We start from the raw sequence: 14,390 nt of genomic DNA on the forward strand, positions 1-14,390 counted from the left end.
GTATCCCTGTGTGCCTTGACCAGATTTCCAGTTTGTTCATGTATGTCGCGTTCGATCTCTTCCTCTGAGATGGTGACAGGTACGTTCTTCAGTACTGCTCGTCTTCCGTATGATTGGTTTATTTTGTGGCTTTGTAGTTGTCCTTCTTTGGCACCAAAGGCACCCTCTTCCCACGGTTGTAACAGTTCTTCAGTGGTTTTGCTATTTTTGCAGTGGATGGCAACCCCTCCTCTGGGTAGTAGGTATGTGAGGTTGATGTTGTGAACACTCTGTGGCTTGTTCTTTGCAATTTCTGCACGTATGCTCGAGCTGTTTTTGTAGTTCTCTGGGCTGGGAATACCGTCTATTACTATGACTTGTTCTGTCTGGTCTTGGGCGTTAGTTTTCTTCTGTGGTTCTTGTGTGGTCTCTACCTTGTTTCCTTTGTTTGTGACTTTTCTATTGCGCTCAGAGTCAGAGTCTTGGAGGTTTAGAGCTTGTGTGACGCACTTTGCACAGTGGTAAGGTTCCTGGCTTTTTTGAAGAAAGTTACAAACCTTGTGAGACAGTTTTGCACATGTGTTGTGCCACCATGTGTTGCACTGGTCGCAGCAGATCCAGCAGCCCCCTTCTGGGTGGTCGTGTCCACAGATGCAGATTTCTTCGTCAGTTTCTTGAATTGTCGTAAGCTTCTGAGTGGTTTGCTTTTTGCATGTAGGATGACCACTAGGTTTCTGTTTGTTGGCCTTGTTTGTACTCAAGGGATTGAGGTTTGGTTTTGTTGGTGTTTTCTCAGGCGGGTTGTGAGTTTGGTCGAGTCTAGCCTTTTCCTCCTTTTCTTGTTTCTTCTTCTGTGCCCTAGTGTTTGGCATACCCTATGTCGAGGGGTGGTCTATGCCTTTGAATTGTTGTTGTTTTCGTTGTCAGCTTACTAGGTTCGCCAGTTTGATCCTAAGTGATTATTATCCAAGTTGTGGGTAGTTTCACTTTCAGAGTGATTTTTAGCTAAGTTGTCTGTGTGTCAACACATCACTCTAGTTATGCTGTATTCTATTGTTCTTTTGTGTTTCTCCCTAATTTGGACCTGATGGTGTGAGTCATGCATAAGAATGACTGTATTTCGCACACTGTGGAACACCTACTGGGGGATTTCATGGCAGTGGTTTTATCCCAGTTTCTTTGTGCATGTTGCTGTGTTACAGTTACAAGACAGAAATGGCAAGGGATACTGAAATTGAAATTACTGAATTGTGGAATGATTGTCTACAATTTTTCATTAGCTTCTATAGCTAGTAGTTCTACCAAGGAATAAGCAAAAATTGGTTGAACTTGAATAGCACTTACTAACTAGTACATGATAGCAAGCATTAATAGAAATAATGGCAATATTGATGGTTTCTGTACAGTTTTTAGTATGAATAACACTAACTAAATTCTAAGCGGTGCAGGTAAAATCTGTCAGGTGCAGGTAATTTTAAATGTTACCCACACCAGGCTAGTGCAGGTACTATGCAGAAAAAAAGGATTTCAAGCCCTGCATATATTGTATACTCCTAGCACCCTTGCTGTTTTTTTAACTTTCTGTATGTAGGTTAATTTTTTTAAATGTTTATAGCTTATTTGTTTCTCACAATCTGAGAATTTCTCCTTTTACTTAACAGGTTACAACAACAAGAAGTATGGCTCGGTCAAAGGTCGCATGGATGCCATCGGAGCCAAGTTGCACGGTAACGCACACCTGCTGTCTAATGCAGAGTACCATGACGAGGTCATCAGGACACTGGAGGTCGGCCTCAGGTGCCCTGCAGATGGAGGTCAAAGGCCAGAGTTCAGGCACAGTGGCTCCTCCCTGACCTTTGAGAGGAAAGGTTCGTCATACATTGTACATCCTATTCAGGATGAACCTCCTAATGATAGACTGTCACAGGAAAGGGTTGACTTGTTAATGTCACGACCACTGGACTCAAACAAGGAGAACAGGGGGCCAAACAGTGTCATAGGCCAAGGGAAAGACAGGCCCAAGGTTCTTCCTACAGAAAGGAAGCTAACCTACGGTACTGGTCCGGAGGTTGTACGAGACAGAAGTTCCTATCTGCAGATGTTAGAAGATTTGATAGAAGAGGGGCCTGGGTGTGTGCAGAGTAGAGACAGAGGGGCAGTGTGGCACAAGCAGAAGGGAAACAGACTGTTTACAGAGGAGGAACTGGGGAGAAGGGTTGGCGAGTCACCCTCCAAACCAAACAGACTGTCCTACGCAATGATGCTGGAAGGTCAGGAGGAGCGCCACCATGCACCGCAGCCTGGAACTGCAGGGAGAGACAGGGTGCCCTCGAGAAGTAGCCCGCTGACAGAGGAACAGCTACAGCGTCTGAGAACGCTGAGGAGGGACCGAAACTCCTACCTCATCATGGTGGACGGGCTGCTGGATGAGTCACGACGGTCGTCCGTGGCAACGTCGCAGAGGTGGTCGATCGCTACATGCAGCGAAGACTTACAGGAACTACGGTTGGGTTCTGATACACACTACGGGCTGGACTATAATAAAGGAAATCCAGGCAACAGGAGGAATAAGCTGTATGATATCAATGCTAGGCGAGGGAGGGCAGATGGAGGCCCTTCTAGCTCCACCTCTCCTGAATCAAGCACAGGCAACGAGGGTTCTAAAGCTGACATCCGCCGGCAGCGACCACGCCGCAAGGTTTCCACCAACTCTAACAGAGGAATAAAGAAGAGTTCCTCGTCTTCGTCTACCAGTACTGCCAGTACAGTTTTCCTAGACGACAAGCAAGTGACTCCTCCAAGCGGCCACACAAAATCTGCAGCTGGAGGGATAGGACACAGGATTGTAGTGCCTCCAAGTGAACAAGCTCAAAGTCAAACTGTACCTGAGAAGCCACAAGACAAGGCATCAGTCTCAAGCAGTGGTCAGGCAGCAGGGGACGGGATGGAAGACATGGCAACAGCCACGCCTAGCGATGGCAGCAGGCTGGGAGAGCGGAGAGGGTCCATCAGCAGCATCAGTAGTGCAGTTGCCGTGGTGAGAAGCATCCAGCTGCTCTCTCCATCTGAGCAGGGGAGTGAATCACTCCTCCAAGGAAACAACTCCAAGGCCAACTGTTTTCTTCAAGAGAATGACTCCAAGGCCAACTCCTTGCCCCAAGGAAACGACTCCAAAGTCAACTCCTTCCTCCAAGCGTGTGACTCCAAGACCAACTCCTTCCTCCAGACCGATCTGCCTCCTCCTTCACCCTTCAGAGACACTCCAGACATCGTGCAACAAGCTTGCCAAAACAGCCTCAGAGCTGCACCAGCAAACAACTCTTTGGGATCAACAGAAAAACACTTGGGTATAACATCCCTGGTTAATAATATTCAGCAGGAAAACTCAGAGACAGCAACTGATGTTAGTAGTTTCATTATGGATGTGATGAACAATAGTGGTTTAAGCAACAGCAGTGTAGGAAGCACCACTGCTACAGGAGGTGCGTCTACAAACAACAGTCCGGACAAGACAACCAGCAAACCATCGCTATGGAGACCATACTTGGCGGGAAGCCAGGAGAGGTCAAAGGTCAGCAAGCCCCCGCTGTCCGATGTCACCAACCTGTTGTGGAGTAATGTTCTGCTGAGAGCGACCCTCGGGGCGTCTGGGGGGTCAACCAATGAGCAGCAAGGAAGAGCTTCTACTAGTTCTAGTGGACAATCCAGCGACATGTTGAGAGAATTGACCGGTCCATCAGGAGTGATGTCTAACCAGACATCTGGTACCAGTATACAGGTAAGCATTGAATTACTAGTATCGTAACTTCTCTCATTGCATTTTGATTTATTTGTGCACATTGTCGTACACATCAACAAAATTTATTTTACAACTTAACTGTATGGATTAATTTTCAATTTTCTGTGTTGTCAAGTGCTATTGAATTTGCTTGCCATCTTCCAAAATTTCCCACATATTACTGTTTTTTCCTGCATGCCTCTTCCCACAATGTTGTTACAAAATCCATAAACCTGCACTAGCATATCGCTATTGTATTACCTTTCTTTGATGTGTCTCCTACCAGAGTTGCAGCACCACCAGCCTGGCCCAGTACAGCCTGCTGACTTTGACCCAGGGTCAGGTCAGGTCACCCACTGACCCTTCACCTGTCATCCCTCCTGCCCCACACACCACCCCTGACCTACAGGTGAGTTTCCACTTTTACATGTTTATTTTCTTGTCCCCCCAAAAAAACTATATGCAAATGCTATTATGCTTAATAATAAGTGCAGTTTTTTTTTTATAGTGAGTGTGTGAGTGTCTAGTAACTACATAGGAAGGCAAGGCTCAAAATATGCACATGCAGATAAACTCAATTTCATTGCAGCTTAAAATTTGGCAAGCTACAAGAATTCAATAATGAATTGCTATGTAATGATTCACATCTTATGCATTGCTGAGACAATTCCAGGAAATATTACTGTGTTTCAAGCCCTGTATTATTATGTAACCATGATATAGGAAAGTTTCCAACCACTGGCTTATTACAGACTCCAGTCCAAGTACAAATGATAGCTTCTCTTTCCCAGGACATAACCCTACTCCTGCTCTCTGTCCCAGGTTGCAGAGTTTCCGAAGCAGCCGATTGGCCAGGCCACGGTGATGTTTGACTTCATGGCTGTGGAGGAGAACGACCTGTCCGTCATGCGTGGGGAGACCGTCACGCTGCTGAACACAGACGACACGGACTGGGTGTTCGCTTGGACGGACGACGGCGCAGAGGGGTTCATTCCTCGCAACTTCTGTTCCCCCTGTGCCGCCCAAACTACAGGTGCAGTACAAGGACTTAAAGATTTCCTAATTGATTAATAGTTTATTGATACTGATCAATAACTTTTGTCACGACTCACATTACTGGTATGTACCGTATGCATTGTTCCTTTCAATTACCAGAACAAGTTGAATGAGGAGATTCATTGGTAGGTGGTAATAGTATATCTTTTGCCTTTGTCCCAATCCTGTCACATTCAGTCCCTTTAAACTAAGTGCTGAAATTGTGGGTGGCATCCATGTGTGTGTCTTTGTGTAGCCAAATCCATTTATATTTCAATTTCAAAGTCTATCAAAGTCGGAGTAAGATGTGGTAAGAACTCGACACAATGTAGAGGTTATTAACATCTTTATGATCCTTGCAAACCCTCAAGGGAACGATTTTTTGCTTGTTTGTTCCAGGAACATCCAATTAGTGACAATACACCACAGTGACTACTCTTCCTGGAGTCCTCTTACATACTTACAAACATAAAATACAAACATATAACAACTATTTACTGCAGTTTAATCAAAGTTCTGTCGTGTCTCCAGGTGGAAATATTTCCGAGACGAGCTCCCTCCAGATCACCATGGCAACCAGAGACGCGACCTTCCTGACCTCAGAGACCCAGGACGACTCCTGGGCAGTTGACACCATCTATGAGGAGGAGGAGGAGGAGCTGGGGGAGGGCAGGGACGCCATGGCAACCGTCTCCGTGGAGATCCAGAAGCTGATCGCCAGCGCACTGGAGGAGACCGACCAGATGGCGTCCCAGGGCGGGTCACGCAAGGTCACGCACCCGATCTCGGCGACCCCTCACCTCGGTACGGCCGGACTCGCCACAACAAGAGCCGCAGTTTCCATGGGAACCAGCTCCATCATGGAGACCACCAACCACACCAGCTTCCTGTCCTCGATCGACCTCTTGGACCTGACCCAAGACGACCCCCTGCACTGCTACCAGCCGACCAATGAGGGCGCAGCAGACAGCAGCAGTCTCCCGGCAACTGTGGCAGATGAGACGGCCGACAGCGTGGCGACGTCAGAGTCAGCCTGGCCCGACGAAGACTTGCGTGCGCTGGTGAAGCAGACCCACAAGTTCCTGGTGTTGTATGACTTTGCTGCACAGGCAGTGGACGAGGTAAAGAGTTTGTTGTGATGATAAAACTCTTATGGAATCTTGTGCAGTAGAATTCGAAGAGCCTTTAAGTCATATTTTGAGTTGAAGTCACAAGAATAGTTTTGTTCTAACTGTTTATACAGTATTAGTATATTGGTACAGGTGATGCACCTGCATGCTAGCTGTGTCTCATGTAAATGTCATCCTCTCTTGTTTATTGTAAATGATATCACTATATTATGGCATGAAATAGCTAAGCTATTCATTTATAATATTATATATGTTTAAGTTGCAGACAAAGGGATAGTTGTGTGCTGCATGTCAACTGTATTTCATGTATACACTTCGCTCAGTGTCCTCTACAGGCTTCGAATTTAATGTGAAACAAAATGTTGATGTACTACATACACCAATTTTTCCACAGATCTTGATAGTAAAATGATTAATGATTGGTGTATTTTACTGACATATTGTGTGATTCCCCCAGGTGACTGTGTCAGCAGGAGAGCTTGTGTACGTGAACGCAGACAAACAGCAGGAAGACGACTGGCTCTGGGTTTACGTGCCTTCATCTGGGGACAGTGGGTACATCCCACAGGCTTTCACTCGACCAATCCTGGTCTTCGACCTCAAGTAGTTGCCATGGAGATAATGGTAGCTCCCACACTTGTGGTTCAGGCAGTATTATGTTGCTGTTATGTTGTTGTTGGTTACGTTGTCATTGTGTTGTGTTGTGTTGTGTTGTGTTGTGTACAGCACGAATAGACAATCAGCATTTTTCTTTTTTTGTAAAATGTTTGCTGCAGCTTTACAGAAAAAGATACTCTTAACATAGCATAAAGATAACATTGGGACACCATAACTGGATAAGGATAAGCCAATATCCCCATAACATCGAGTATTTATCAGTATTATTAGACTTCTAGAAGAAGGAGGAAAACCCATTGGAATACCTGAATGTCAGGAATTCCAGTGAATGTGTCTTTTTACTTGTACATAATTTAGATTTAAGTCAACTGGTGCATTTTACTTCTTCTTGAAGGTTATATTTTCAACAATAATTGAACGATATTTAAAAATTTCCAATGTGGTAGAAAACTAACATTCCCTTTTATTTAGGGAGGAGTTTTATATGTAAGACTTGCACAATCATGACAGAAAGAGTGTTGTCAGTACAATCTATAAATTGTGGAACACAATCATGGCAATTTACCTCTGTACATAAGAACAGGTAGAAAAGGTGAAAACACTAGAGTTAGTAAGTTACTGTTAATGCAAATGGGAATTGTCACTTTAATTCTAACTTCACTGCCAGTTGCACTATTACCTTAAAAGCTACATTATTTCCCAGGTAAAATACACAGCATGAACAATCAATCGGAGTATAATCTGACAATCTGCCAGGTTTTCTTGTTTTAATTGGTTTGGGCCAGAATTTTGGTGGATATGCAATAACTGATGGTAGTAGATAGTTGTGTTTTAAATTCTCCCCAAACCTAAAGATAGCTACTGTATGTGGATAGTCTGACTTCCTCTTTAGTCTGACTATATAATACACACTGAGCTGTTTTAAACCAACTCTGCGATAGGAGCTGAGCCTTTTACATTTCAGGCATTCACCAGTGTTACATGTACTAGTAGTATCTATTCCAGTATTTATTTTGTAAACTACTTGGTATAAGAACTTTAACGTTATGTTTTGGAACAATAATGTAAACAGTCATTGATACCGTACCACCTACTCTGTGTGTGTGTTTTCATAGATTTTCTGTTTGCAGTCATTTCATCTTACCCAGTTATGCCAACATGGTACCACCCAATTGGAATTTCCAAGTGGAAGCCAGGATTCTAGGTATATTCAGCTTGCATAATTCTGCATGGTACACAAAGACTGCCAGATTATGTAGAAACTGATGCAGCATCATGACTTGAGAAGGCCATGATGACAACACTTTATGTTGCCAGTGTTAGTGGAGTCTTGAAGCGTTTGAGGGTGGGTCCCGAGGCATGCAATGGAAGCAATCATCCTGTTATGTGAGAGGCCATCTTTTCAGCTTGGCATGTTTTAAAACATTTACGAACTGTAAAGTCAGCCCTATCTTAAGGAAGTATACCGGTAGTATTGTTTTTGGGTGTGTCTAATACTGTCTGTGTGTGTGTGTGTTACCGACCGACTTGCGAAGCAGTATACATGTTAAAAGGGATGAACTCTTCCATCTATGCCTTCAAGTTGTCTCACAGGGTTGGAAGCTTTAAACACAGTATGCGATGGATGGCTCCAGCTTTGAAATGTGACCTGCCAAAGGAATGACTCGGGAAAATTTCATTTTTAGTGAATCTGGTTCCACCATCCATCATCTCTGGTGTAGACATACATTCATACATATTACATCCAAACATATGTACGCAAACAAGCAAACATGATGTATACATTCACACACACGTGCATACATACATATACACAAATGCACACACACCTTTCAAATGTGATATCTTGACAAGACAATACAGAAATGACCATGACGCTTATTTGGGTTTTCACTCCACCCACCTGTATTCAAAATCCTTCACAACACCACATAATTAAGTATTGATAAAGGGACTGCATGATGTCAGAGTTCAAGAGTGCAAAGGATGATATTGGAGGTTAAGTGGGGAGGTGGGCAAGCATATTTCAAAGATTATATAGTGTTTTTAAATCTGCAATTGCAAAGAGGCCAAAATGTCCCAAGCTGGTGTGATACGCCGAAGGGTGGTTATACTCATGGCTATACAGATACAGAAGCTGGTGTGTTACGCCGAAGGGCGGTTATACCGGCTATACAGACACAGAAGCTGGTGTGTTACGCCGAAGGGTGGTTATACCGGGTATACAGATACAGAAGCTGGTGTGTAATATGCCGAAGGGTGGTTATACCGGCTATACTGATATATAAGCTGTGTTATGCTGAAGGGTGGTTATACTGGCTATACAGATACAGAAGCTGGTGTGTTATGCTGAAGGGTGGTTGTATCGGCTATATACAGATACAGAAAGCCATAAAAAATGTCCATGTTGGGGAGAGTGCCATAAAAAATGTCCCAAGCTGGGAGAGTGCCATGAAAATATTCCCCAGGCTTGGGGGAGGGGGGAATGAAAGATGTCCCAAGCTGGGGGGAGAGCCATAATATAAATTCTCAAGCTGTTGGGAGAACAGTTATAAAAGGCCATTAGAAACTCCACCAACTGCAGTCCCTTACCTTACAATTAATGATAACAGTCTTAGATTAAAACTTAAATTTATCTGCCCCTGGATAACATGAAACACCAGAAATATAAAATATAATCTAACATCAGTTCCTATGGAATTAAGCTGCTGAAGGCCACAACTGTGTATTTCTTGGCTCTAAGACTTTCCCATGGAGACCAAAAAAGGAGACTCTCTTGTCACCATAATACAATCCATCATACAATACATGCAGGGACTCCAGACTGGCTGCCATTTCAAATAAAACTGTTACAGTTTCATTTTCTATACAGTTTTTACTTTAAATGCATAATTCATGCACCTGATGACAGATTTTCAATCGTGAAAACGAATAGTGGTCGACTACACCACAGAAGGGCGATAATGGCATATTCATGAATGCCATGATTTGCTTTTGAAAGTGACTTGGAAGGTTTTATAGACTTTCTTCATTTGTACCAAAATGCTTTAGGGAACGTTGATATATTCTGAATCTTGCATAGAACTTTTTTGTTTTGTTTTGACTGGTGAAAGAATTGAACTTGAGAGTCCATGTCCAATGGAGATTAAATCTGGAAACCAAGTCATTTGATTGTTGTGGCCTAAAGCAGCGTGTCTTAATTGTAATATTGTATGAATTTAAATGGAAATATACTATCTTAATTATCCATCACAACACCACATAATACTTAAATATGAAAAACTTAAGGGACTGCATGATGTCTGTTAAGTCAAAGTTCAAGTAGTGCAGAGGATAAGACTGGAGTTAAAGTGGGGGGAAGCATATTTCTTTTGTTGTTGGGAAATCTGCAATTGCAAACCCAAAGGCCAAATGTTCAGGGTGCACCATCTACGGAAAAATGCTACAAACTAAGCAGAGAGAGAGAATCTCCCAAACTGAGGGGATACACGAGTCAGAGCAATTTAAAGATGCGTCCCAAACTGAGGGAATGGCCGTGGAAAATGTCCCAAACTGAGGGGATGGCAAAAGAATGTCCCAAACTGAGGGGATGGCAAAAGAATGTCCCAAACTGAGGGGAGAGGGCAATGAAAAATGTCCCAAACTGGGGGAGGGGCCGTGATGGAAAAAATGTCACAAGCTGGCAGGAAGCCTTTTTGATGAATTCTCAAGTTGGGGGAAGAGAGCATGAAAAAGGGCCATGAAATACTCCACCAACTGCTAAATATCACATGCAGTCCCTTAACTTACAATAAACGAGTCTTAAAAATTTATCTGCCCTTTGATAACATGAAACACCAAAAATTCAAAACATACATGTAATCTACCATCAGCTCCTACAGAATTAAGCTGCTGAAGGCCAAACCAATTTTATTTCTTAAGGTCTTAAGTAGGGAGACAAAAAAAGGAGACTCTCTTGGAACAATATTACAGTCCATCAGACTGGCTGCAATTCAAATACAAAATTTGAACAAATTACAGTTTTTACTTTAAATGCATATTCATGCACCTGGTGAAAGATTGTCAATCGCGGAAACAACTAGTTGTCGACTGCATCGCAGCCGGACGATGAATGGCATGATTTGCTGTTGAAAGTAATTTAAAAAGTTTTATAGGAAAATAAAGACTTCAATTGTACCAAAATGCTTTAGGGAACATTGATATGTATCTTGCTTAGACCTTTTTTGTTTTGTTTTGTAGTGGGGAAAAAATTAAACTTGAGAGTCCATGTCCAATGAAGATTATTGTAAGGATGTAAGTTTGGAAACCATTGATTCATTTGATTGTTGTGGCCTGAAGCAGCGTGTCTTAATTGTAATATTGTGTGAATTTAAGTATGGAAATATACTATCTTAATTATCCTTCACAACACCACATAATACGATTAGTAATTAATTGATAACAAGGGACTGCATGATATCTGTTAGGTCAGAGTTCAAGTAGTGCAGTGGATGAGACTAGTACTGGAGGTAAACTGGGGGGAAGCATATTTCTTTTGTTGTTGGGAAGTCTGCAATTGCAAACCATGAGGCCAAATGTCCCAGGGTGCACCATCCTCAAAAAATGCCACAAACTAAGCGAATCTCCCAAACTCAGGGAAGAGTTTTAAACCTAAAAAAACTCCCTACTGAGGGGAGAGCAATTTAGATGTTGTCCCAAACTGAGAGATGAGCAATTTTAAAAAATGGCCCAAGCTGTGTGGAGAGCACTTAATTTTGAAAAAATTCACCCAAAGGGCAAGACATGATGAATTCTCAAGCTGGGGGATTAAGAGAGCATCAAAGGGGGCCATGAAAAACTACCACCTGTGCTAAATATGACATGCAGTCCCTTACCTAACATTTAATAATAACTTAAAACTTGATTAATACATGTATATCTGACCTTAGATAACAAACAAAGAACCACAAACACCATAACATCAGTTCCTATGGAATTGAACTTACAGCCATCAGATGGCATTTTACAGTTTTCTAATTGTGGTAAGACCACATCAATCTTATTTCCTGGTTCTAAAACTTAGGAAAAAAATCAGCAGCCCAAAAATTAGACCTTTATGGTACCACTTACTTTGCTGACATTTCAAATACAAACTTTCAACTTTGAATACAAAGTGTTGAAGTGCCAAAATGCCTTGGGGCTAATATGTATACTGAATAGTGCTCTGAATTTTTTTATTAATTTTTCTTAGACTGCCAAAAATTGAAGTGAGGGCATGTGGAAACCATTTCATTAGATTGTTGTGGCCTTAAAGAAAAAGTATGGGAATATATTGATTAACAGTCACCTCATTTGTCATTATACTACCCTGCCTTAATTAACAGGCCAGCTACATTGTTTCAATCCAGGGCTGTCTCCAGTTCACAGTAAATTTTTGTCAATCCCTCACATTGTTGGTGTGGGGTTTGGGGAGAGCGAGGGTTGCTTGCAAAACTGGAGTGGGGTCCTCGGACATGTTCTCTTAGACAATTTTGGAAATTACCCATTGAAATAGTATTCAACTATTTTTTCTTTCACTAAAGATTTTGTTCTTAAAACCAAAATTAATGAGCTGAAATTTGGTATGCGGGAGCCTTACACACATTCCCACAAAATGTTATTCACATGTTTAGCATAATCCACCTAAAATTGTGTAAAATGGGACTTTTTTATATAGTTTAGGACAAAATTGTACATTTTTGGACCTGGCTGAAGTTACACTTACTAAAATGTCTGTAATGGTGTGGTTAAGAATAAACATTACTGAAAAGAACTACATGGGTTTTTTTATCAACACTGAAAAGCACTGTATGGGGGTTTTGAGAACTAAGGGTATTGAAACACTTTATGCTGGATGGAAAAGGTTGATATGGAAGTCCATTTTTGAAATGGGGAAGGATTAACTGGGCTGAATTATGCTGAATTTGCTCCTGAGCAAATGTCGGCCTTTCTAGTTAATATGTAATTTACTCTTGCCACAAGACAACAGGTTTGCAGTCTTTTGTCATGCGAGGTCTAATTGTTTACTGATCATCAGCTAGGCCAAGCCTTCCTGACGTTGTGTACTTTTTAGTACAAGTTCCAGTATCTAAGCATTATACAGACACCAACAAATGACAAGAACAGTGAAAGATTCATACAGGTCGATACTGGGCGAATTTATATACACAGATTAGTTTTACCGGGACTACTGAAAGTTAACTCTATCCCAATAATGCATTTAGCAACAAGGCACCCAAATTGCAGATTTTCATTACAAAATAATCAAGGATTAATGGCCCACAATATCGTGTGTATGGAGTGATAAGGCCTAATGTCAGTTGCTTTATGAAGTGGTTATAGCAATTAGCACACACCTTAATTAGATATTATTTGATGCCTATTTAAAGCTCTGCGCTTACTTGCATTATCTTCTGGTTGTTTGGGGGCCAGTTTCAGAACCAAATAAGGCGGCGTAATTATTTGTAACAGTTTTGTCTCAGGTCTTGTCTGCGTGTGTCATGTATGCAAGCCTGGTATTGAATGCTTTGCTCTTTTGATAGGCTAAGTTGAACCAATTTAACCCCCCAGGAGAGATTAGCGCGAGAATCAAGCAGCAGACGGCAATGGCCCTATACCATTATACCCTGTACCATTATAATGATTACGTCACAGTTTGTTTACCTGTTCTAAAGAACATTCTAGAACGGTCAGTTAAAGAAGAAAGATCATTTCAAAGTTTCTAAAGTAAGGTATGTCTGATTTTTGCTGCGTCTAGTTGTGTTGACACTGCATTTACATGCCACATGGGTGATTATAGTAACTGTTGTGACATTAGACGAAAGTACACATTTGTAGTACTGCATTAAAAGCCTTATATTAGGCTAACGCTACACACACCGCGCTACGCACCCCTGTACAATATAAACGGCAATTGACCGGCATTCATTGCAGTAAACAAACTGTGACGTCATAATGGTCAAAATCTCTCAATCTTCAGGGTCATGCTGTTCATTCTTGGAATCGTCTGAATTTTAGGCTTGGCTTGGGGACTGTGGGTCGTTATACTCTACCGATATGTTGATGGGCACCTCGATGAGACGCCTCCAATTGGCGATGATTTCATCAGGATGGCAGAACTGTATTTCGAGGTTCTTCTTCTGCACTTCCCAGTACTCATGGACCAACATATCAATCGACCTGGTTTGATCACTCAGGAACCCCTTTGTGAGCTTGTCGTAAATCCGTCCTAGCAAGCAAAAAGTGAGAACTTTATTCCCCAAGTTACCAGGCAAAGGAATGCATAAATTAAGTGAATTTTACTTCTCATGTTTTCACACCTGTCCAATTTTGTGCTTCCATTATGTTGTTTTTAGCTCTGTACTTTATGAACACTCAGCTGCCTGGAAGATGTTACTTTTTTGTAAATGCATTCTACAGGTGAAAGATTAGTGATTACATTGTCAGTGTTTTGCATATTGAAACAAAAGGCCTCTATGAATATTAGTTTATTCCTGTTTATTTCGATACCCTTTAGTCCATGACTAGTCTTCCAGGGTTCAAAACATAAACATATGCACATACTGACAACAAAATAAAAGAGAATGAACAATACATGATCATCACAAATTATATACAGGTTAAACAAAATGATCATGAATTAACTAAATATAATACAACTTAAGTTATGTACAACTGGTGGATGGCCTTTTTGAATTGATGCGGTCTGGTCAGTGTTCTGATACTGGGTGTTCCATAGATTAATGGTGCGGTAGAGAAATGTTCGCTTTTTGCTGTTTGGTTTTGGTAGTTTGAAACTGCAAGCATTGGCAAATCTTGTTGAATACTTGTGG

The 14,390-nt window shown here is 41.9% G+C and overlaps 1 protein-coding gene across 1 annotated transcript in view; it reads left to right on the plus strand.

The window, feature by feature from the left end:
• LOC109461692 overlaps window positions 1-6,623 on the plus strand; it is an 11,338-nt gene extending 4,715 nt beyond the window's left edge. The window contains exons 2-6 of the mRNA XM_019758076.1: window positions 1,641-3,757; window positions 4,044-4,166; window positions 4,580-4,790; window positions 5,324-5,913; window positions 6,380-6,623. Coding sequence (XP_019613635.1) covers window positions 1,641-3,757; window positions 4,044-4,166; window positions 4,580-4,790; window positions 5,324-5,913; window positions 6,380-6,529 — 3,191 coding nt within the window. The 3' untranslated portion in view covers window positions 6,530-6,623. The remainder of the gene's footprint in view (window positions 1-1,640; window positions 3,758-4,043; window positions 4,167-4,579; window positions 4,791-5,323; window positions 5,914-6,379) is intronic.
• The last annotated feature ends 7,767 nt before the right edge of the window (window positions 6,624-14,390 follow it).

This window comes from Branchiostoma belcheri, unplaced genomic scaffold, assembly GCF_001625305.1.
Source record: "Branchiostoma belcheri isolate BF01 breed outbred unplaced genomic scaffold, Haploidv18h27 scaffold95, whole genome shotgun sequence".
In the NCBI taxonomy this organism is placed as follows: Eukaryota; Metazoa; Chordata; class Leptocardii; order Amphioxiformes; family Branchiostomatidae; genus Branchiostoma; species Branchiostoma belcheri.